Source organism: Emys orbicularis, chromosome 2 (assembly GCF_028017835.1).
Source record: "Emys orbicularis isolate rEmyOrb1 chromosome 2, rEmyOrb1.hap1, whole genome shotgun sequence".
Taxonomy (NCBI): Eukaryota; Metazoa; Chordata; order Testudines; family Emydidae; genus Emys; species Emys orbicularis.
The window spans coordinates 72,595,918-72,619,579 of record NC_088684.1 but is presented as its reverse complement, the minus strand read 5'-3'; the positions used below and the strand labels follow the sequence as shown (position 1 = coordinate 72,619,579).

The window sequence follows — 23,662 nt, the reverse complement described above, 5'->3', positions numbered from 1 at the left end:
CTGCTAAACCCAGGGTTGTGAGTTCAGTCCTTGAGGGGGCCACTTGGGGATCTGGGGCAAAATCAGTACTTGGTCCTGCTAGTAAAGGCAGGGGGCTGGACTCGATGACCTTTCAAGGTCCCTTCCAGTTCTAGGAGATGGGATATCTCCATTAATTTCTATTTCTATTTCTATTTCAGGAGCAGTTCTAGTGTGAGCTTAGGGCGGTCTTGAGTAGCTGCTGTCCCTTCCCTGGTTCAGCTGTTGTACAACTTGCCTGGTGTCTGACTGTTCCATCAAAGGGAAAGGAGGGAAGTAGTTCAGGCTGCTCCCATTGCCTGCTTACCTACCCATCAGTGAGAGCCCAGAGACAGCAGGATAGTTCAACTGGCTCTGTGTGAACCTGGCTAAGGATGACATCCCTCCCTCCCTCCCTCTCTCAGTCATCTAGAGCAACACAGTACAGGAGAAAAAGAGAAACTGCGGACCAACAAACAGATTCTTTCCCTCAGCCCCAGTGCAGGCTAGAACACTATAGGGTGTTGCTCTAACTTGTCTCTGTTGGCTGTGGTCCCTGAAGGATCAGACAGCAGTTGAGGATAGCCAGAGTGCAGAGCATTCCAGCCAATCCCCTTCCCTCACCCCCCGTACCAGAGGCTAGAGGAAGCCAGCTATGTCAGCTCTACACCCTCTTGGGAGACCCTCCAGGCCAGGGGACATCCCACAAAGGGACTGACTGGTGGGCTTCTCACATTTTACACTGCCTGAATGGTGCAAAAGCAAAGGAGTGGGAAAGTGATTCTGTCCCAAAGTAATAATTGATCTTTTTTTCACATGTTGTGTTCAGTTCTCAGGCTCTAACCATATATTACCATGATAATTTGGGTAGATAATCCATTTTACAAGTCCTACATAAATATGTCAATTCAGGCGAATGTTATTCCATGAGAAGTTTGAAACATCCTAAATAGTCTAGTATGTGGAAGATCTATGTCTAGTTTGTAAATGTGCATGCACGAATGTTGTATTTTGTACATTGTATTTTCACACTGTGCTCTCTTACATGCAGAGAACCAGATCCTATGCTGATGTAAGTCATCATGACTCCATTGTCTTTTAAAGATCTATGCTGATTTACACCAGTTGAGGATCTGAGCCTCCAAGAATGTATGCAGTTCACAACTGCCATCACATTTCCATGGTATCTGAGTACCTACTCCCTGTGTGGTTGTAGTTCAAATGTCTGTGTTTATGGTCCTGATCCATTGCTATCTGATGTAAATGGAAAGACTCCTTGTGACTTCAGTAGGTTTTGAATCACACACTAAGTCACTCTCTAATATCTGGTGTACAGTGGGTACAGACACTAATGAACTGTAGCTAACTGAGACTTCCCTTTAATTCAGCTGGTGGAGGAAGAGCTCTGTCTAAGCTCGAAAGCTTGTCTCTCCCACCAACAGAAGTTGGTCTAATATAAGATATGACCACTCGCCTTAAGAGCCAAAAGCATTTATTTTTATCCCTGATGCCATATGTGCTCAGTTTAGGTGGTGACCTTGTTGCCTGTCATTTGTGACAATGAATTTGTTGCACTCTGATCCTTCTGAGTGCTTCTTTTCTTGTTTTCACAAGTGTGTTTGTGTGAACTGTGTGCCAGAATTTTAACCCACAATGTTCCTGTTTTTCAAAGTGCTGTTTAAAAAATTCATTGATAAATTTTTTTAATGGTGGATTTCATTGCAAATTTCTCAATTATAAATCCTGTCAACTATTTAATGCTATATTTTTCTACAGTCTGATATCAAATGTCTGACTTGGTAGTCTATGTAATCTGCTCTCCCTGGATCTTAAATTATGGACAAACAATTCTAAAGAGAGCAATTCTGCTATTGGGATGAACAAAAATCTCTTCTGGCTGGCTGTAACAGTGTATACCTTTTAATACTGGATTTAGTAAACTAGCACAAATATGGACTCTTTCCTGGTGGTCTCAGTAGAGAGGCTAAGGACAGAATTACTATTTACACTGAAGTATTCTCTCGCTCCGTTGGTGGGGTACATTGGTGGGGTTGGCAGAGTAGTTTAAAGAGTCACATCTTACTTTGTGCTTGACCTCTTCTGTGGATAAATAGAAGACATATTTTATAGATGCTTCATTACTAAAAAAGAAAAAATCTATTGTACCCTTTATGAGAAATGGCTTGTTAAGATGTTGAAAGTTATGCTTGTGGTTTTCTGTAAATCCTAGTACAGTATGTTGATAAAATGCACAGCTCTCAACATAACGTCTTGTTTCAAATTCCTTCAGATGTCAACATTTAGGCCCAAGCCTTCCTTTGCAATTCCTGAACTTTCACCTACTAATGCAGTATGTATAAAGTTAGCAATGCCCAACTATAATGTTAAATTTGAGGCATAGATATTTACAGTAAGAAATATTAATTATGTATGCCAGATTATATAACTTCAGGTTTTCATCAGGACAGTGATCTGTTGGATCGTCGGAAACACTGCTTCGGTGTCCAATCTGAATCTGGAGAGGACCTCTACTTTTCCGTGGAGTTAGAGTGTGACCTAACCCTATGGGAAAAAGCCTTCCAAACAGCAACTTTTTTAGAAGTTGAACGAATTCAGGTGAGACAGCTGCCATAATGCCTGTGTTTTGGAACATTAATAAGTGTTTGTCAGGGATGGAAATTAATAAGAAAAAAAGCCAAATGAGATGGAAACATCTAACCTTCTAATGGATTACGCATGTTGTTATTATTGTAACTATACAGTGTCCTAGTTGTTCCTGGTGTTTTGATTATATGTCTATCTACTGTTTCTCTATATTACTCAAATCTAAGTACAAGAAGACACTGTCACCTTTCCCATGGAGTTTGTAATCAAAGGCTCATAGGACATTCTTACCCACCTCAAATTTCTGCCTTTAATTACCATGGACAGGTAACTCAATAAATAATGACAAAAGGCAATGAGCAAAGTAGGGACAGAAGGAAAACAGGAGAGAGAGAGTCTTTAAACAGTGGGGAGGTAACACAGCTGTTTGGACAGCATTGTTGTACAATCAGGTGATATAAAGGACCCAATTCTGACCTCACTTACAAGGATTAAACTCTCATTGTAGTTAATAGGTGTTGCACCAATGTGAGGGCAAAAGTGAGCCTAACACTTTTGTTTTGTTTTCTTCATACATTTTTTGTTTGTTGCAATTTCTTTTTAATTATCAGATGCCAGAGTGGGGAGTATGTGATACCAGAGTAGAGATTAGTAGTGGACTATTCTATAGCTATGATTCTAGATCAGGCTGGGTAATATTTGATGCCCAATCAGCATTTTACTGTGAAATTAAGATGACCAATAGTGCATTATAGTTTGTGTTAAAATATAAAAAAAAGTTCCAAGTCCTTTCTGATTCACCCATTCCTAGCTGTAATGTTGATATCGCAATCAGAAAAACATCTTTCTGGACACATCTGCAAAGATGTTGCCATGATTACTCTTCCAGCTGCACCCATAAAAAATCATATTTGCATATCAGTAGAATATTTGGGCATCTAAGTGTTAGATGCCGCCCCTATTTGGTATATGTACATGCTGATTTGTGCTCCAAGACAAGTTTCTATGTGTACATCATTTGTGCCCTCATTTGAACATCTGGCACTTATTGTTTAAACAAAATGTTAAATGTTTATATGTGGTAACACCCTCCTGATCTCAAAACCATCAGAGCTGAGATGAAATAAGGTTAGTTTATAAAACTGGTAGAAGTGCTGTCACTTTTCATGCATATAGCTATTTCCGTTAATCTCAGAAATGCCAATTTTTAACTTAAAAATGTTACTTTCTGTTACATTTTAGAGGAATAGTTTGAACTTTCATTACTGTGCTGGAAAATGTAGATGCAGTTTCACTCTTTTAAAAAAACAAAACAAAAACAAATAATCTCCTAATTCAGAAATACTCATGATACCTCTTCTCATATCATTACCTGAGGCACTGTTTGTAACTACACTACAAGGCATTCCACAAAAGAAAATATAACAAAACATCTATAATAACCATCAGCGCTCAAGTTACTTCAATTTTGTCTCTTCTTATATGGGTACCTGCTGTGCCACTTCTGATTTTTGGCTCTACTTCTTAGATTTTATACTTCAAATGTATTCAATATGCTCCAGTGTCCTCAATAATACCTCTTCTAACAGTCTTATTCCCACATTTCCCCACTGTGATCAGCATATCTTGTCTTTATTGAGCTGAAAATATTTTTTACGTGCCAAGGCTGCCTTTTGGCTATAGCAAATGTGAGAAACTGAACTATCAACAGTAAAATATTTTATCATTTGTGAAATTGACTGAAACCCAAAATTGACAGAATCAGTTTCATCTTTTGTATGTACACTTTTAGTGTTATATGTGAACTTTTTCCTACATCCCGATAAGGGGGGGAAAGGGGATGGGTAAGATGCCAATTCCATTACCTGAATTACATTTAGTTTGCTCTAATTTTCTTTCAGTAGTTTGTGACTTAATCCTTCCTCCCACAATTTTGTTGCACATTTATCATCAAACACATAAAAGATTTTCAGTGTTAGTTGAGAAGTGGCATGATTGGCCTCTACAAAGTGCCAATGAGTCTCATCATTCTGTGACAAGGAAAGAGCTACGTTCAAATCAAAATGGGGTCTCATGGATGGGTGATCAGAAAATTATAAATGGGCACTCTCAAATAATAATTATATTGATATTTAAAGTCAAGCCTCTATGCAGTCGCATACACAAGCAAATGGGTAACTGCATTCAGTGTCTTATTTGCATATACAATTCACTTTGAATGCAAACCCAGGTATATGCAGATATTTCTGCACATGAGCTATCCATATTTTTTACATTTTAATTAAATTTAGGATTTTGTTAATTTTTCATTTTAAAAATATCATCCAAATGTAGGCTGGACTCTACTATAGTCACACATATATTGGCACAATTTCTCTACTAGTATAAATGAATGTAGCTCCATAGAAGTAAATGGAGCTATGCCAATTTACAACAGCAAATACAGTCCATAGAGTTTATTACAAATAGAGTTATTTAAAAATATACCTGATTAAGACCACTATTCAGCAAGGTACTTAAGCACTTGCCACACTTCTAGCATGTGAGAAATACCACTAAAGTCAATGGGACTACTCGTGAGCCCCAGATAGGTACCTTGCTGAAATGTGACCTAAGTTCATAGCTTCTGCAGCTTCTAACATACAAGTAAAGAACAAACTTCCTTTAGGAAAAATTAAGATTTCAGGAAGACAAATAAACAATAAAGTTGATAGCAGTTTTCCATTAACATGTCACGCAATTTATAATACTGTAGAGGTGCCTTTGTAGAGTATGTTATAGTTAATTAGTTTTCTATAGAGCAATAAGGAACATCCATGCGTATAATTAGATATTTAAAGAAAAAACAGAAGTCACATAGATAGTGGGAGGGGGAAATCCTTTTCCCTGTTGTCTTATAGCATTTTTTTAAAGTGTGAGAAGAACCCAAGACATCTGCAGCATTTATAGTAGTGTTCAAATTAACTGAAATCAACTGAATGCGGCTGAAGTCCCTACTAGTTTATGTTGAATGTTTCGTTCCTTGCTTTATGGGCTTCCTTTATGTGCTTTCTTACTATCGTTCTTGTTTTTATGATAGCTGTTCACTCCAGAAGATGAGTATTGTGTAGCCTGCCTTGTGATTACATTTTAAAGTTTGCCCCCATGGAAGTTTTGTGCTTGAAAAGTTGAGTTTTAAAGTCTGAATTGATTCTTGAACCTAATAACCCAAGTGTTTTCAGGTTCTCCAAGCTTCAGAAATAGCTTACAATAAGCTCACAGCACATCACGCCTTCCATAATTTAAACACCTCCTTGGAACTGTAGTGTGAACTGAGGGCGTAGGGTCTGAGGAACATAATGCTTTGGGCTGTCATCTTCTGGAGCTGAGCTCCTGAATTATTCATGGACTCAGCTTAAGATTCCATACTGTGGGAGTGCACTGGGACTGAGAGAGGAAATATTTTGTGGCTGTTTATGTGGGATATATTTTTTACAAGGTTTCATGTATTTGTGTAGGAAACCAATAATCAATGTGAAATCATTCCAAGGTTTGTTATAGCTTTTAGTACATCTTTAAGGTTTGTCTTAAAGCTGTAATAACTTCGGCATTCTCCATGCACCTGGGTAGTGTTCTTCATTTTATTCTCTCCAAGTTCATGAAGGAGGAGCTGAATTAAAGACAGCAGAGAAATTCAATATGAGAAGACATCCAGAATAAATAGTTTACCTTTATCCTATAGTGCATATTCCAAACTCACTGCAACAATTCAATAATAATGAATTATTACTTAGGATTATTATTTGTATTACTATGGTGCCTGTGAGCCCTAGTTATCCTGGATCAGGACCACATTGTGATTGCTGCTGTACAAACACAGAACAAAAGAGGGCTCCTGTCCCAAAGAGCTTAAAGTCTCATTTGGTCAAAGGCCATTATAATTTTTACCCTTTTTTTTACTCTGCTAATTGTGTTTTAGATACCTCTGCAAGATTTCGAGGAGTAAAAATGATGAGCGGAAACCTTAGTCTGAAGTGATAGATTGAGGCTGATCTTCCATATAGGTGGAGTTGCTGATTATGCTGTGGGAATAGGAGGTCAGCTCAGTTAGAGCAGACTGTTATTCCCAATCTGAGATATTGTCTTTTTGACAAATTTTAGTCCTCAGTGTAGTTTTCATGTTTACTTAAGGTAGCTGGAGCGATGTAGATAAAGCAGTTGTTGTGTTATACATGTTGTAGTGAGTTGATAATAGAACTCTGCAGCTACCAATTTTTGCTTTGCGTGCAAAACCTGAGGGATTTTCAATATTTGGGAATTCATAAATCTGATCTAGTGTGAAATGTGTTACTTTACAAATGTGAACCCATTTTTTCTCTCAGTGGGATGAAACATTGCCAAAGCTAAAATCATCTTTTCCCCCCCTTTGTTTGACCCAGGGGGAAAAGTTTTAATGTTTATAATATAATAGCATTTTTACAATACATTTGCAGTGAAAACTGCCTCTCACTTCTGCAAACACAACAAATAAATTATGAAGGTAAACCTACAAAATGAAACCCTGATTTTTTTAATAAAAGTGGGAGTTTTCTAACATAGCATTAGTTAACCTTTTTAATGAATGGGATCACATCAAAATAAATTGCAGTTCACATTTTTCATGGTTGAATGGCTGAAGTGTGTGTGTACAACTTCTCCCTACTGGAACGAACTAGACTGTTCTATCATTTCTCTCACTCTGTCTAGAGGCTGGCATAAAAATTTCATATCTGCCCTAATGACAACTAATGGAGATGTTACTTTAGTTTAGGTGCTAGAGGTCTGCATATTTGAAGCTGAAAGACTTGAATTATGTGATGTGCTTGTACAAGTTATCTAACAGCTATGGGAGGGGTCGGCAACGTTTGGCACGTGGCTCGCCAGGGTAAGCACCCTGGCGGGCCGGGCCAGTTTTATTTACCTGCTGACGCGGCAGGTTTGGCCGATCGCGGCCCCCACTGGCCGCAGTTCGCCGTCCCGGGCCAATGGGGGCGGTGGGAAGCCGCAGCCAGCACATCGCTCGCCCGCGCCGCTTCTCGCCGCCCCCATTGGCCCGGGACGGCGAACCGCGGCCAGTGGGGGCCACGATTGGCCGAACCTGCCGCGTCAGCAGGTAAGTAAAACTGGCCCGGCCCGCCAAGGTGCTTACCCTGGCGAGCCGTGTGCCGAACGTTGCCGACCCCTGAGCTATGGTATGTGCCTTGATGCAGCCGTCACCATATTCCATCCTGGAGAGAAAAGTAGTGCACCTATATATCAGCCAGCATATTAACTAAACAAGATGCAATTATTTCAGTTCCACAAAATATACTTATCTTAAAGTTTTCAAAAAGTCAGTGTTCAAATCCTAGAATAGTATATCAAGTAATAAATGTTTCTTGCAATTTAAGAAGCAGGTGTTCATGGTTCATCTTTTTAGAGCAGAATAACTTTTCCACAAAGAAGATGTAGTTTGTGGTCGTTGTATTCAGGGGGCTGCCCATTTAAATGTGTTTCAAAAAGTAAAGCCATCCCGTTTGTAGCTGTAAATAAATAAGTGTGTGTGTGTGTATATTTGTGTGTGTGTGTGTGTTTATTTATTTAGGGTGCCCCTTATATGGTGCAATGTTAATGTCAAAATAACACTTCGTTCATGTGAATCAATGGCATTTACAGTAACAAAAATATCAAAAAGATGTGATATGAATATCTGCAATGCATATTTTCCACAACCATCAAATACCCTAGCTCTTGACTTTTATTGTGTTTGTACTATGAAAATTACTCTGTGTTTGTCATTGTCAGGTTTCCTGCTATATAACATATTTCAGTGCAAATTGTTTAAAGATGCAATAATACACCAGGACACATATAACCACTAAAATATTAAAGGTAAGATTTTCAAAAACACTCAGCGTCAGCCTAACTCTGTTCCTACTGAAGTAAATGATAAAACTCCCATTGTCTTCAGAGTTAGGCCAACGCTGATCACTTTTGAAAATTCTATCCTAAGTTTCTGTATTTAAGGAGACAATAAGGTCAACATTTCCAAACCAGGGTTTCTCAAAGTAAACCCTTAAATCCATATTCAGGCACTAACTAAACATGGCCTTGCTTTTGGAAGCTCTGAACACCACAACTCCCATGCTTTTACATTTTGGGACAAAAGTCTTAGAATTGTTAAAAAACTCATGACAGAATAATAAAGATGTTCCAATTAACTTCAGTGGGGCCAGGAATTCACCTATGGTGTCCACACCTGGGGTAGCTCTGAAGCCAGCACCATGAGAAAAATAAGATAGTGTTTTTGGTGGGGTGTTTCTTGATAAAGATAAATGTTAATAAATGCTATTTATTTATTATTCATTGATTGTCACAGTTCCATAGAAATAAGTATCTTCATAAAGACAATACAATAACCAACTTATGTCAATATTAATAATTAATATTCAGTCCTGTGAGACAGTGTGCACATTGTATTAACATCCACGAACTGGATGAAAATGAAAAATCCTGCAATCTGTGCTCTTGCTTAGGGTCTTCAGCTCAAAGATATTGGGGAATTTAATTGTCTCTGACTTTAATCTGAAAAGTAAAATTCCCAAAAACATTTCCCTTGTGATGCAGCTGTGTGAAACATGGTCTTTTAAAGCACTTTGGTGCATCAGATTTTGACATAATTAAATATTTTTGACAAGGAAAACCAGAATTTATGTTGAACAATGCAAGCTTGCCATTATGAACCTGAAGCATGCTTTGAAGTAGAGAGCTCAGTTTGATCAAGAAAATGTCACTAATTGATTTCTTATGTCGTATATCAAAATGTCATGTTCTTAAAAAAAGAAACCAAAGAATGAATGCCATTTAAAATGTCAAGGTTTTCCCATAGAAGCTTATAGTTAGAGCTACATATTGTCTGTTAGTCAACACTGAAAGTTCTCTTTTGATTGCATCAATTATTTTTCACCATATTGTACCACTGAGGTTGAGCAGATAACAAAAAAGCAAACAGTATCTCAAACAGAATTTCTTTGCAAACACAGTTATTTATTCTAAATCTGGATATCAGAAGGTATAGTGATGCTACTCTGTTTTATCTTCTTAAATCATTAAAAAAATCTAGCTATAAAATGAGACTTTCTTTTTATCAGTTGCTACAGTAATCCATTACAATTACTGTTGAATTATGGTGGTGGTTGTTGTTTTTTAAATGAAATGAAAGGCTCTTTCTATTGTATTGGCACAATTTCCTCTCTGGTGTAAATCCACTAATTTGAACTACATCAGGGATGAAATTGACCTAATACATATACACAATCCTTTCTCGGACAATAATGTTGAGATGTGTACATTGGAGCAAACAAAGAGAACTTACTGGAGCTAACAGACAAGTGCAGTGCTACTTAGTATAGTAACTGTGTTTTCTGATTTTTGCAGTGCAAGACATATGCCTGTGTTTTGGAGAGTCATCTTATGGGGCTTACCATTGACTTTGGCATGGGCTTTGTATGTTTTGATGCTGCCACAAAGGTAAAGGTCTGAGACCTGCATCCAATATGGTATTAATATTCTTCTTCCAAGTATTATGTTTTGAGATGGAGAGTTAAGCCATCCTTGAAATGTGTTCTTTTAGTATTTTGGTAGGCCATCATATGTCAAATCCCTTGTACTTTATTGTAATCCTGGGGGGTTGTTTCTGAATGATATGGGATGTTGCAATCTGTAATGCAGTTGTTACAGAGAAGCCAGTGTCAACCCTGGTCAAGTGTCAAATCCTCATACTATAATTTAACAGGAGAGCCCAAATGGATTCAGGTTGATGTCATTCTCCTGGTGTTGCCTGGTTTCCATCACATTTTAAAGAGAAATCATCCTGTAGGAATCCATAGTGGCACAGGAATTCTTCAAAGAGAACCCATCATTCCCCTAGTAGAAAGTATGATTATTATTGCAATTTCAAATATGTATTATTTCATATTTACATGTGTAGTGTTTGTAATTTTATAATGCAAAAAGTCATCACTCAAATATCTTGATCAAAGTGAACCTCTTCTGGCTTTCCCATCAGGATAACACAGGTACATCAGCCACCTAGAAAGGAGCAGACAGCAGCCATTGGATTCAGCCACTGCCTGTATGCCTTGTAATATTCCCACGCAGCCTTAAAAAAAATCTACTCACTCAGTCACCTGAGACGAGTCATTTGTTTTGACAGAAAAGCTGTTACATTATCATCAGTTTTCACATTATGATTATTATTGGCCTGATCCAAAGCCCATTGAAATCAGTCGGAGTCTTTGGACTGACATCAGTGCACTTTGGATCAAGTTCTCATAGAGCTGCACAAAATACTATGAGTATCTTTCCTTGACTGTTTGCTTGAATTAAGGAATGAATGTACTTTTGTGTTCACTTTCCATGCACATTAAACCAGTTGAGTTTTGCTCACATGGATCCTCACAAAAAATGTTAAGACTCAGAGATAATGAGTTTTAAACGTGCTTTGTATGAGCATTTGTATATTTTGTTCGTAATTGCTTTGTGGGTTTGGGAGTGTGAGGGGAGGAGGTAGGTGAGAGGAGTAGAGAGAGAATCAGAGGGGGATAATGAGCTCCAAAACAATAGCCCTAGCAACAATAAGGAGAGGCTGGATGAGGCAAAGAGTGGTCCTGCAACAGTAGCCACAGCAATCTGTTGTCTTTACCGTTTCCTCCTTGACCAGTGTGGGGATATAGTTTGGTGGGGAATTTTAAAGCCAAGCACATGTCCATATCCAGGTGTGGCACTGTAAATTATATGTGAACCTGTGTCCCTCCCAACCCCACCCCCGCCATCGGGCCACATGCAAAGGAAGAAAAGAAAGCACAGACTAGGAAGTAAGAGTCACTAAGCAAAGGGTTAACTCCTCACATAGTGTCTGGGAATGGGGGCAGAAGTAGCAAAGGAAGAGTGAGGGCCCAAAGCAGGAAGGTGATGGAAAGGCTCTTCCTGCTCTCTATAAGTGTGGCCAAGGTGAACTGATTTGCTTATCTCTGAGTGGCAGTTGTCAGTGCGCCTGAGCCAGATGGTGGAAAGAATAGGCCCAGAAAAAGGGCCAGCAGACCTGGACAGATGTTGGCAGGTGGAACTGCCACACAACCTGCTTGATTTTCTAACCTTGACTGTAGCTGGGATGTATATGGCTGCAGGTTCACTTGCTAGCCCTGCTATTATTCAGAGATCTTCAGCTTATGCAGTCCCAAAGCTGCAGTGCTAGGGCCCAAGCCGATATCTGGACCATAAAGCATATAAGATTGCTAGGTGCAGCCAAAAGCCATAAGGTGCAGCCACTACCTTTGCTGCTACAACTATGAACAGACACACACACATTTTGTAACAATGGCTGGGGGAGAATGACAGAAAATTGCCAACTAGTAAATGTAGTGCTCTTGGTGTATTGGGTCTGGATGAAACACTGCTTAACACCAGAAGGAGACCAGTATCCTAAGACATTTTCCATGCCCCGGCATGTGACCTAGGCAGTTAAATGAGTTAGACAATAATCTGACAGTACCCTTCACAACTAGAACTGCAAATATACAGAAAATGTCTTTACGTGACTGTAGTGAGAAAATATTGGCTGTAACCTCTGCACCCAGAAAATTCATTTTACAGGAGCCAAATTATTCTAGGAAGAATCCCTTGAGAAAGGCCTGAGTGGATGAGAGAGTGAGATTTCTGAAATTCCATAATTCTATTTATCTGCGCCTTCTCCCTAAATTATTGAGAGATTTAGAGTTCCAGAACTTCCACCTGATAAGAGAGATGTTCATCCAATCAGAGAACACAAAGAATATCATGTAGCTTGTGTGACTCATCTCCAGCTAGCTGATACAAGCTCAGATACACCAAGGGAACTGTTCCCAATATATCCATAGGATTAAAGATGGTGTTGAATCTCATTAAAAATGTGTCAAGTGAATTTGAATAATGAATAATCACAATCACAATCTATTCACAGACATTTCCCGGGCTGAAAAGAGGCTAAATTTCATGAGTTGAGTGCCTGCTCAGCTTTTAATTATTATGGTGAGAGCAGGTGACTGAGTTTTGAGCCAGTGTTTATAATTTTTCAGGATAATTTTGCAAAGATGATTTAATTAAACTATTATATCTCTGCCTAGTGATAAAATTCATTTTGCTGGAGGGTTCAAATGAGCTTTGGCTAGGCAGGAAGGATGCAGGTGGAAACAATGCAAAGCAGAGATTAGTATTCAGGACAGCACTGTGAATGAAACTAAACTAAAAAAAACCTGTCCTATAAAAATGTAAATTGTAATTTTTTTAAATTAGGATTTTTACAAAATTCCTTGTACTGCTCCAACTGCCACTAGACATGTTCATTAATGAACAATGCAGTGAGGAAAAATACTTTTTTCAATATATTTTTATTTTATTTTGGCACAAGGATATTAATAATTTAACCAATACTTGACTTTTGTTCATTTTTAATTAAAAGATTATTTCAAAAAGAAATTAAATTCAATGTCAGACAAGAGTTATGAGAACCTTTCACAAGAGAACCTATCACAGACACTTGAGTTCATTTGGGAGTTTCACTACTAGCCAAAAATGCAGATATGTACCTATATAAATGCACCTGTTGGCATATGCTTGACCCAGTTTTGCTTCCACCAACATGCATATACAAGTCATTTGATTCTGTTTTCACCAAGCAGCCCGAGGCTCACATCCCTTTGTCATTTTCATTTTTATTCCCCCTCTCCCTCCCAGAGTATTTTATCTTCTTGGATGTGGATTGGCATGCAAACCCCTTTCATATGTTCATAGACTTTAGGGCCAGAAGGGACCATTAAAACATCTAGTCTGACCTGTATATCATAGGCCATTACATTTCATCATTTTAGCACTGTACTGAGCCCCCTTCTACTGTCTTTAGGGGCAGCTGCCAATCCTTCTCTCCCTTTCAGAGTATTTCAAGGGTGGGTACCTGGATAGCCCACTCTTCTACCTGCCACATCTTCAGAAGAGATGGCTGCCTCCATCCCTCCTTCGTTTGCAGCATCAGAACCCAGAAGGGCTCCAAGGGACAGCCTGCTTCAGCTCCCCTAGTTAAAATTCCAGCACTTTCCACTAGAATATTTCATCTGATCTTCTTTGGTTTCCACTAATCCCTTGTGGTTTCCACTGCAGAATCAATAGGACTATTGTTGTGTTCTGAAACATAATTCTTGGAACCAATAAAAAGCAGTCAAAAATTTGAACTGAGTGCCCCAAAATGAAATACAGCTCCCTAAATTTGAAACACATCACACTCCAATTAACTGAAACCCCAAAGAAAATCTTTCCCAAACTTCTGTGGTTTGCGACCACTGAGAATTTCTCAGTTCCACTACTGACTTCTTTCTGATAGGGCCTTATTAAGCTGTTGCAGCTCCAAGATTCTATAGGACATTTTCATGCTAGGAGGGGCATTGATACTATTATAAAATGCATTTTCTTCAGTGTCTATGCTGAGCATATTTTAGTACCAATTTCATATTTGCTTATCAAGGCAGGTCTTAAACTGAGGTCCCTTTTGCCTATATCCGATAATTCTCCAGCTAGAAAGTTAAAGGTGCTATGATGTTTTCTCCAAAAGATTAATAACAGGAAACAAATTCGGAGTTCCTTATTCCATTTTTACTCAGACCCTAGTCTGACAAACATCCATTTAAGTCAGTGGGAGTTTGCCTGAGTGGGAAATGAGTTTTAAAAAAAAAGGAACACTTAAACTTGAGTATTACAACAAGAACCTCAGAACTTGGCCTGGCTTTTAAATGCATATTGGCTAGTATGTGTGCCTGAATGGGACATCCATCTAGTCTAATAGTCTATTTGAGATGACTGATTTTCTTCTTGCATCAAGATTTGTACTATGCTTCAAGACCACAGATAGATAGATATATAAATAAATAACTGGTGAATTTCAATGCATATCTTTGCTTATGAATTTCCTATCCATTTGCAATTTTGCCAATGGTAAAATTTCATAACTAATCCCACGCTGTTGGTGCTACATATATAAATAATATGTAATAAAAACTGATGCGAAACAGCCAACAGAAATTAAAAAAAACCCACTGTATATATTTGTTAGCAAGCTCAGAAAACAAGATCACTGATGGCTGATGACACAGTGTACAGATTAGGAAATTAGTGTGGGATTTACATAGAAAACTTAATAATATATGTCCGGCAAGGATCAAGAATTATGTGAAGTCAAACCTTAGCTGCAGAAAAAAGGGCCAAATTCTGCCCTATCTGTCATATAGTATGACAAGCCCATCATATAATTGGAGTTGCACAAGGTGTAAATAGGCCTCCCCAAAAAGTCATTGTGCGGGGCAAAAATGTATGTGTTACTTGTGTAGATAAAACAACCAAATCTCTAGGTATAATTGTTGCTGAATTTCAATATTCCTACAAGTTTGCTGACACAGCCCTGAGTTTAAGGTGTTTTTCCCCCCCAGAACTTCAACTTCACCTTACTAGCTCACTGTACTGCTCTTAATGAATATGCCCAGTAATCTTTCTTGAAGTAAACTGGCTCTATAAGAGTCTGATTAGCAATTTCTAAACAAGTTTGTCAACTCTTACAGATTTCATATTTAATGATCTATTGGTACAAATACACAGTAGTTCTCATGGCAAGTTTGGGTTTTAATTTGAGGCACATTAATGTTTCTTAGAGCACATGTTGTCCCTTTCCCTTCATTCTAATCAGGTGTCTTCTTTTCAGCACACTTGGGAAGTCCTCTTCATATTCTGGTGCATAGGGACCCTGTAACTCCTCATTTGTGCCCTACTAATCTGCCTCTTTAAAATGTAAAAAATACTTTAGAGCCCACAATCACCATGAAATTGTGAAATCCTTCCATTACATCCAACAGGGGAGGGGGAGATAGCTCAGTGGTTTGAGCATTGGCCTGCTAAACCCAGGGTTGTAAATTCAATCCTTGAGGGGGCTATTTAGGGATCTGGGGCAAAAATCTGTCTGGGGATTGGTCCTGCTTTGAGCAGGGGGTTGGACTAGATGACCTCCTGAGGTTCCCTTCCAACGCTGATATTCTATGATTCTATGAACAAGCCAGATTATTCACCCCTTACTCACAATGGTGAGTAGTCAGTCAAGCAAATAGTCCTATTGAAATCAATGGGACTATTCATGGAATAACTTCACATCAGTGTGAGTAAGGGTGTGAGAGTCTGGACCAGTATGATGACTAGTTCTCCAGTTCATTAGTGGACACTTATCCAGTTGTGTTGACAGTTAAATTATTTAAACAAGATAGCAGCATTTTAATTGTTTTGTCTCCTTACAACCTGCATCTCAAATTATCACACTTCCCTTTGTTTAATTACTTGATTTTTTGTAGATTAATAAAATTTTATTCAATATGATGGCCAAATAATGGACTAAATTTCACAAATGTGACAAAGAAGAAAGTCACTAGCGATACTTATATGTGTGTTTACGTGTAAGCAAGTCTCTGTGTAAATTTACACTTCCAAGCCAAAAAAGCATAAAAAATCTCCATGGATTGCTACATTGTCTAGTATCATTTAATGAGCAGTAATGTTTCATTTGTAGCCCTAACTCAGTGATATAGACTTTAATCTGTATCAACCCTATTTAAACTTGATCACGTCATATTTCAATAAAAATATTGAGAAAACATTTTTCTGAATCTGTGCAAAAACTTACATAAATATGAAACCTATTTAAACTGTGTTATTTAAAATAAATCCATAGTGTGAAGTGATTCAAACAGTGTTGATATAAATCATATCATTTCTCTCTCTTAAGTCTCTCCTGCTTTCTCTCATTCATTCCCTAACTGACAGCTGAAAAACAGAGCCAACAGCAGTTTGTCTTTTTGACAGTTTATGTTGCTCTACAAACAAGCTGTTTTGATTTGAATGAACAGACATTAAGACTCGCTAGTTAAATCAAATTCTTCCAACCTACAGGAAAATATCAATTACCTACCCAAACAGTTTTGTAAACTACCAAGTAGCATTTTGATGGCCCTAAAAGATAAATAAGGAAGGATATAATTCTCTTGCCCCTTTGATATAGGAAAGTTATAACTCAAAGAAGTATTTGTTCTTCTAAAGCAGTCTCTAGATCTAAAGTTCAAGAGCAAGAGATGTTCTTTTTTATCATTCAAGATTTACAGTGTAATGGAGCCCTACAATATATAGCTTCTTAATGATCTTAGCAAGTGTTTCTACCACATGCTCACTTGTTCACAGTAATGACATAGCTGTGGTGAAAAGGCCACCTGCTTAGTGGTTTATGTGGACAAATTCACAAGAAGTGCCAACTGAAATGGTCAGTATGCATATTGTGTAAAAAAGTTTATGGTGCCACTGGCATATATGTGAAGCTAATTCAGATGGTTCATAACTGTACTCACAGCATATCTGCCACCTTAAAGTTTGAAAGCTTATTTAAGCTACTTCATTAACATTATTTAAGATGTATGATATCACACAGAATGCTGTTACTGAACTTCTTTTTCTTTCTTTCTTTCTTTCCTTCTTCTATTAAAATGAAGTTAAACAGAACTCAAAAGACCTGTGCAGGACTTCTTCCTCTTGGCTGTCCAGACACATCTGTCAGACTACCAGCCAGTTAACATCTCCACTTTTGCTACAGGCCTTCTGAGTCTCAAGCATCTAATTTAGATGGACCACTGAAGTCCCAAAGGCTCCTTTTCCTTTCTGTAGGCTCTTAGGATATGTCTAGTGTACAATTAAAAACCCGTACCTGGCCTGTGCCAGCTGACTCGGGCTCACGGAGCTTGGACTAAGGAGCTGTTTAATTGTCATTTAGATGTTCAGACTTGGGCTGGGTCCTGCGAGGTGGGAGGGTCCCAGAGCTCAGGTTGCAGCCCAAGCCCAAATGTCTAATTGCGGTGTGGATAGACTTACATCAAAGTTCAAGAGTGTAAGGCAAACATTTTACTTTCAGTTTCCGTTTCTCAGCTGCTGCTGTCAGAGTGTGTGTTTGTGGAAGGTTTCCCTTGGTTCTGCAAAATTGCAAAAGGTTACATCAAGTTCTACATCTCTTTAATGTCAGCAATGTCAGCTAGTTATTGTCATTAATTGGTATTTCTGCTGCATATAGAGGGCCTAGTTGAGATCAGGGCTTCATTGTGCTGGGCACTGTACAACCACATGCTAAGAGTTTATAGGTTAAATTTGCTTTTGTTTTCCGTTCAGTGAATGTAATCCCAACTGAACATTTTGGGGTTTTGATGTACAGTAAATGATCTGGATACACTTCTACATCCTTTCAGTGTAGCTCATTTTGGCACCATGGATCTTTCTGAATAGGGTCACCAACTTTCTAATCACATAAAACTGAACATCCTAGCCCCACCCCTTCCACGCCCCTTCCCCAGGGCCCTGCCTCTCCTCACTCCATCCCCCCTCCTCCTGTCGCTCGCTCTCCCCACCCTCATTCATTTTCACCAGGCTGGGGCATGGGGTTAGGATGCAGGAGGGGGTGAGGGCTCCGGCTGGGGGTGCAGGTTCTGGGGTGGGGCTGGGGATGAAGGCTTTGGGGTGCAGGCAGGGGCTCCTGGCTGGGGCCAAGGGGCTCAGAGTGTGGGAGAGAGCTCAGGGCTGGAGCTGGGGGTTGGGGTGAGGGCTCTGGGAGGGAGTTAGGGTACGGGAGTGGGTGCCGACCTGGGCCAGGGGGTTTGGGGTGAGGCTCTGGTCAGGCAGCGCCTACCTCAGGCGACTCCCAAAAGCAGCCAGCATGTCCGGCTCTTAGGTGGAGGGGACAGGGGCTCTGCGTACTGTTTGAGCCCGCAGGTGTCACCCCAGCAGCTCCCACTGGCCACGGTTCCTAGCCAATGAGAGTTGCGGAGTCGGCACTGGCGCTTGGGGCAGGGGCAGCGCACTGAGCCTCCTGGCCTCCCGGCTAAGAGCCGGACATGCCGATCACTTCTGGGAGCCACTCAGAGCCAGCGTAGGCAAGGAGCCTGCCTTAGCCCTGCTGTGCTACAACCAGACTTTAGCAGCCTGGTCAGCAGTGCTGACCAGAGCCGCCAGGGTCCCTTTTCGACCAGGCGTTCCACTCAAAAACCAGATGCCTGGCAACCCTATTTATAAATGATTGACTTCAAAATTTCTTAAATATTTAGATGGGTTTCACTTATAATTTATATTTAACTTTTTTCAGATTTATTTTCCTAATGACAAGCGTGGCCCATCAGAAATGAATGGATTCAGAGTTCAGCTCATCCCCCCCCTCAGTTTCATACCCATGTTACAAAAGGGAACAAAATAGATTTTTTCCATTCTAAAGTGACTAATGCACCGACCCTATTCTCTATGAATTACACAGTGCATGTTTCCCTGACATGTTTCCCATAATCTCCAAAACACCATCTCCAAGACAGAGCAGAAGACCTTTTCAACAATGCAATATTACTGACATATAATTTTACAGTACATCAGCTTCCATTATGTTTAAAGTAATGTAAAGTGTCTTTGCCTTTTCCTAAGTTTAAATATGATAAAGGTGAGCAGTATATCCTTAAGACATAAAGCTTCATCCTTAGACTCCTTGGACTATATCCTGAGCTGTGGTCGAACTATGTTCAGTATAGTTTGCGGGTGGGGATGCAAAGGTGATTGTAAACCACCTTTTATGCTCATACTCTTTGGCTATCTGGGAGTCAGTGCATGCCCTGACTTAAGTTACAGCAGAGTCATCGCCGCTCTAGCTTACACCCAACTGTTCACATCCCCGAGGGACTGGCACAAGAGCATAGGAATGCCCTGGTCATACCCCCTGTACTGGAGCTCAAGAAGTGGGGTGTTATAGGCCCCATACTAGTGGCTCTTCACCCCTAAGGATTCCCTATTCTGAAGTTGGTTAGTGCTGACTTAAAAGCAGCTTGGCAACATGGGCAAAGCAGACAGAGTACAGTGGAGGAACTGACCCCCATGTTCTCATTAGTAAATTTGTTAGGTACTCAGATACTAAAGTAATGGGCACAAAAACTAATATTGTATATGTGTTGGTATGCAACCATATCACTGCTGCACAATATACATTGCATTGTGTGTGTGTGTGTACATACGTGCATGCATACACATAAACACACACACTTATATCATATTCCCTTTATCCCATCATCTGGGGTTGGGTCATCATGCAAGTATCAGCCACCCTCATCTGTCTGAAGCAGCGCTAAGGTGGGGAGGGATAGCTCAGTGGTTTGAGCATTGGCCTGCTAAACCCAGGGTTGTGAGTTCAATCCTTGAGGGGGCCACTTGGGGATCTGGGGCAAAATCAGTACTTGGTCCTGCTAGTGAAGGCAGGGGGCTGGACTCGATGACCTTTCAAGGTCCCTTCCAGTTCTAGGAGATGGGATATCTCCATTATTTAAAAAAAAAAAAAAAAAAGGTCCATTTCCTTACCATCTTCTTTGATGCAATCCATCCATCACTTCCACAGCTTTGGCTGGGTATCTGTTTCCTACCACTCTCTCCTGCAATGCAATGCTGTCTTGACCAGGTCCTCTTCATTTATCCTCTGTATGTGGCTGAACCAGCGAAGTGATGCATCTTGGATTTTGTCAGCCACATCACGTACTTTGACTTCCACTTTGACTTCATTCATTTAAAAATCAGTCTCTTCATGTAACTTTTTTAATAGAGCAGAGACATCTTATCTCAAACACCTGTAGGCGTTGAACCTGTCTCTTTAGGACCCATGCTTCTGCACCATTCAGCATTGCAGGGTGCCTTATTGTTCTTTACATCTGAGCTTTCAGTCTTAGTGGCATACACAACACTTGAAATGTTACTCCACACACTTCCAGCTCTCCCCTGGACTGGACTGTCTCACATTCAAGCTTGCTGTCTTCCATTACCCCAGCTGCCAAGGTACTTGACAGGCCAGTCTGGTCTAGTCTCACTCCATAAATCTCTGTCCAGTTTCCCCATGGCACTGCTGCTGACCCACATGACCACAGTCTTAGGCATGTTCATTTTCATCCCATGCCAGTTTAGTTGGTCATACCACCTGTTTACTGTTTCCCCATAGGCTACTTTTGAGGATACTTTTATTGCTATGTCATCTACATATAGTAGTTTCTCATTTTTTTCATTGCGATCTTCCTGCTGACATGGTCCAGCAACATAAAAAACAGTGGCAGGCCAAGGGCTGACCCATGATGAGGTCTGAATTTCACTTCAAAAGGGCATGTCATTCCAAAACATGTTCAAATCACTGTTTTACGTGATCTATCTAGTGTATTCACCATAGTTATTAAATCCTTACATATATTTCCTCCGCACTGGTGTGAGCATCCTTTTCTCCTCTGTATTGTATGCCTTTTCTAGGTCTATCAAAGCTCAGAAGCTAGCCTGTTGATACTCTAGTTACTTCTTTATCACTTGCTGAATTACAAACATAGCATCTGTGGTTCCTCATCATTTCCTAAAGCCGAACTCCTCTTCTTAGAGGATGGACTACACCAGTCTCCTATTCCTCATATCCCAGATGTGCTCCAGTATCTTCATTCCATGCAACAGTAACTTTATCCCTCAATGGATACTTCCTTTCTTATGTATTGGGAGCAAGTTGTGCTAATCTTGTAGAATTCTCTTGTCTCAACATACAGCTTTAACTATTCTGCTCATCCATTTTATGCTTCTCTTGCCCAAGACTTTCACCAGGTCTGCTGTCACTTCTTCAGGTCCTACTTCCCTACTGTTCTTCATTACCTGGACTGCATTTCTCATCTGCTCCTCTGGTATATCAGATTCAGACACAACATTAGGATCACATGTCAGCAGCTCCACCCAAAAGGGAGTTGCATCATTCAAGATACTCTCAGAGTATTGTTTCCTTCTCTCCTTCACATGTTTGGGTGTTACTACAAGTTTCCTCTGGTCATCATTTACAAATGGTGTTGCAGTACCATCCTCCTTTGTGTAGCCTTTTATTCTATTTCATGTTAATTATATTGCAGTGGGTTCGGTTCTGGCAGCTATAGTCTAAAGTTCAACAGTTTGTTCTGGATCTGAAGTCTGTAGGAAGACATGAAACCATAGGCATCTATCTTTTAGCAGTTTTATTAAGGTTACCAACAAAGTTATAAATGTCAAAGTATATACAATTCCTAAAGATAAGTACCATGTACCAGTCATACCTACAGACATACTTACATCCTCCTACATGATATTAGAGTCTGTTGGCTCTCTCATGAATTGATCATCAATATGGGAGTGGTTCCTGCTGGAGTTTCCCATAGGAAGCTCAATTTTCCTACTCTGGGCACCCTTTTTATACTGTGATTCTGTCTATACCTACATTCTGCGCTTGTACATGAAAGTGTCAACCCTCTATTTCTTATTGGTCTGTGTTCCCTATAAACACAAGGGACCCCAAATTCTATAGGCTGTGTAGGGTCTCATTAACATTGACATACCACTTTTTATCTTGTGGTTAAGGCATATGTTGGAGACAATATTTACTGTTGCAGCATTTTATAATTTAAATTTAATCTTCCCAGCTATACTTTCACAATATTACCAGTTGGTACCTCTTTTCCCATAATCTTTTGGGTTATTTCTCAGTCATCGATTTATGCCATCATTTCTTGTCTCCAAGGCCCAAAAAAGCTAAGCTAAAGGCTTGCAGCCTCAGCCTACAGGTTCTTGTCTTTCAGCTTGTCTTACTCATGTCTAATACTTGATTTCTCTAAATACTGATCAATCTTATACTTTTATAATCCTACAAATTAACTCTAATTAACATACAATGAATATATGTAATATAACATATTGATTGATCATAACTTCACCCAATAAATGGATACTAAACTAAAATAATTGACTACATTCCCTTTGTGTCTACTTTTTGCAATGCTATAGATCTTTTTGTCAGCCAGCTGTGAGTAGTTTACAAGCTCAGCTCTCTTTGGTCTTCTTTACTGTCAATTTGATGCTTTGATTTTTTTGTATTTGCTTTCATTTGCACTCAGTGGATTTATTTCTTTATTTTTACATGCTATTTTATTGTTTTGGATTCCTACCTGCACTTCACAGGTCTACTACCACTCCTTTCTCTCTCTGGGTTTTCCCCATCTGCATTGTCCACAAACCTCTTCTGATGCCACAATCCATGTTCTTTTGGGGTAGTTCCCTCCTTTTCAGCTGATGCTACTAGGGCTACTAAGATGATCTCAGGATTGGAAAACCTAACTTAGGAGAGCAGACTCAAAGTGTCACCATGTCTCAGTGGGTCGCAACTGAGAATACCAAATTCAGGATAAGCTGCTGAGAAATAGCGCATCCACACCCCAAAACTGGTGGTTATTCTTCCATAAGATACACCAAACCAGCAACAAAAGTAAACTTCTGTCTCACCACACTGGCTAACAAAAAGTCAGAATGCAGCCTCCTTGGATATTCCAGTCCTGGATTCAACACCAAGACCCTGGACTTAATGATGAGGGGTTATTTAAAACCAATTTAATCAAACAAAGGGTTCTTCTGTTCCCAAAGAACTAGCCACATACCCATGTCAATATATAACTTAGATCTTACCCAATAATTGCCAATCCTTTAGTGTGCTGGGAGCTGCGGGTGGCCGTGCAAATGTAAACAAACTGTCTGGTGGCCCACCAGTGGATTACCCTGATGGGCTGCATATGGCCTGCGAGTCGCAGGTTGCCCACCACGAGTTAGAGCATCCACAGGAAGGTCCATCAGGTAGGCATAAGCTTATTCTATGGTCCATTGTGAGTTAAGTGCTCCTTGATGGGCCATTCAACTTGAATAATCCCTTCACCATGTGCTGGCCTGTTACCGAGGTACTTAGTGGGTGTTAGCACAGGAGCAAACACATTTGAAATACAGGTATATAGTCAATATTCATAACTTCAGATACAAAAATGATGCATGCATACAAATAGGATCATCATATTAAGCAAATCATAACTTTCCATAGACACCTTATATAACCTACTTTGTACAAGATTTGTTGCAA

At 39.7% G+C, this 23,662-nt stretch overlaps 1 protein-coding gene across 1 annotated transcript in view; it reads left to right on the top strand.

Moving 5' to 3' along the window:
- The window catches only part of SNTG1 (syntrophin gamma 1), a 260,892-nt gene that overhangs the window by 207,077 nt on the left and 30,153 nt on the right, over positions 1-23,662 (top strand). The window contains exons 14-15 of the mRNA XM_065398308.1: positions 2,461-2,613; positions 10,036-10,128. Coding sequence (XP_065254380.1) covers positions 2,461-2,613; positions 10,036-10,128 — 246 coding nt within the window. The remainder of the gene's footprint in view (positions 1-2,460; positions 2,614-10,035; positions 10,129-23,662) is intronic.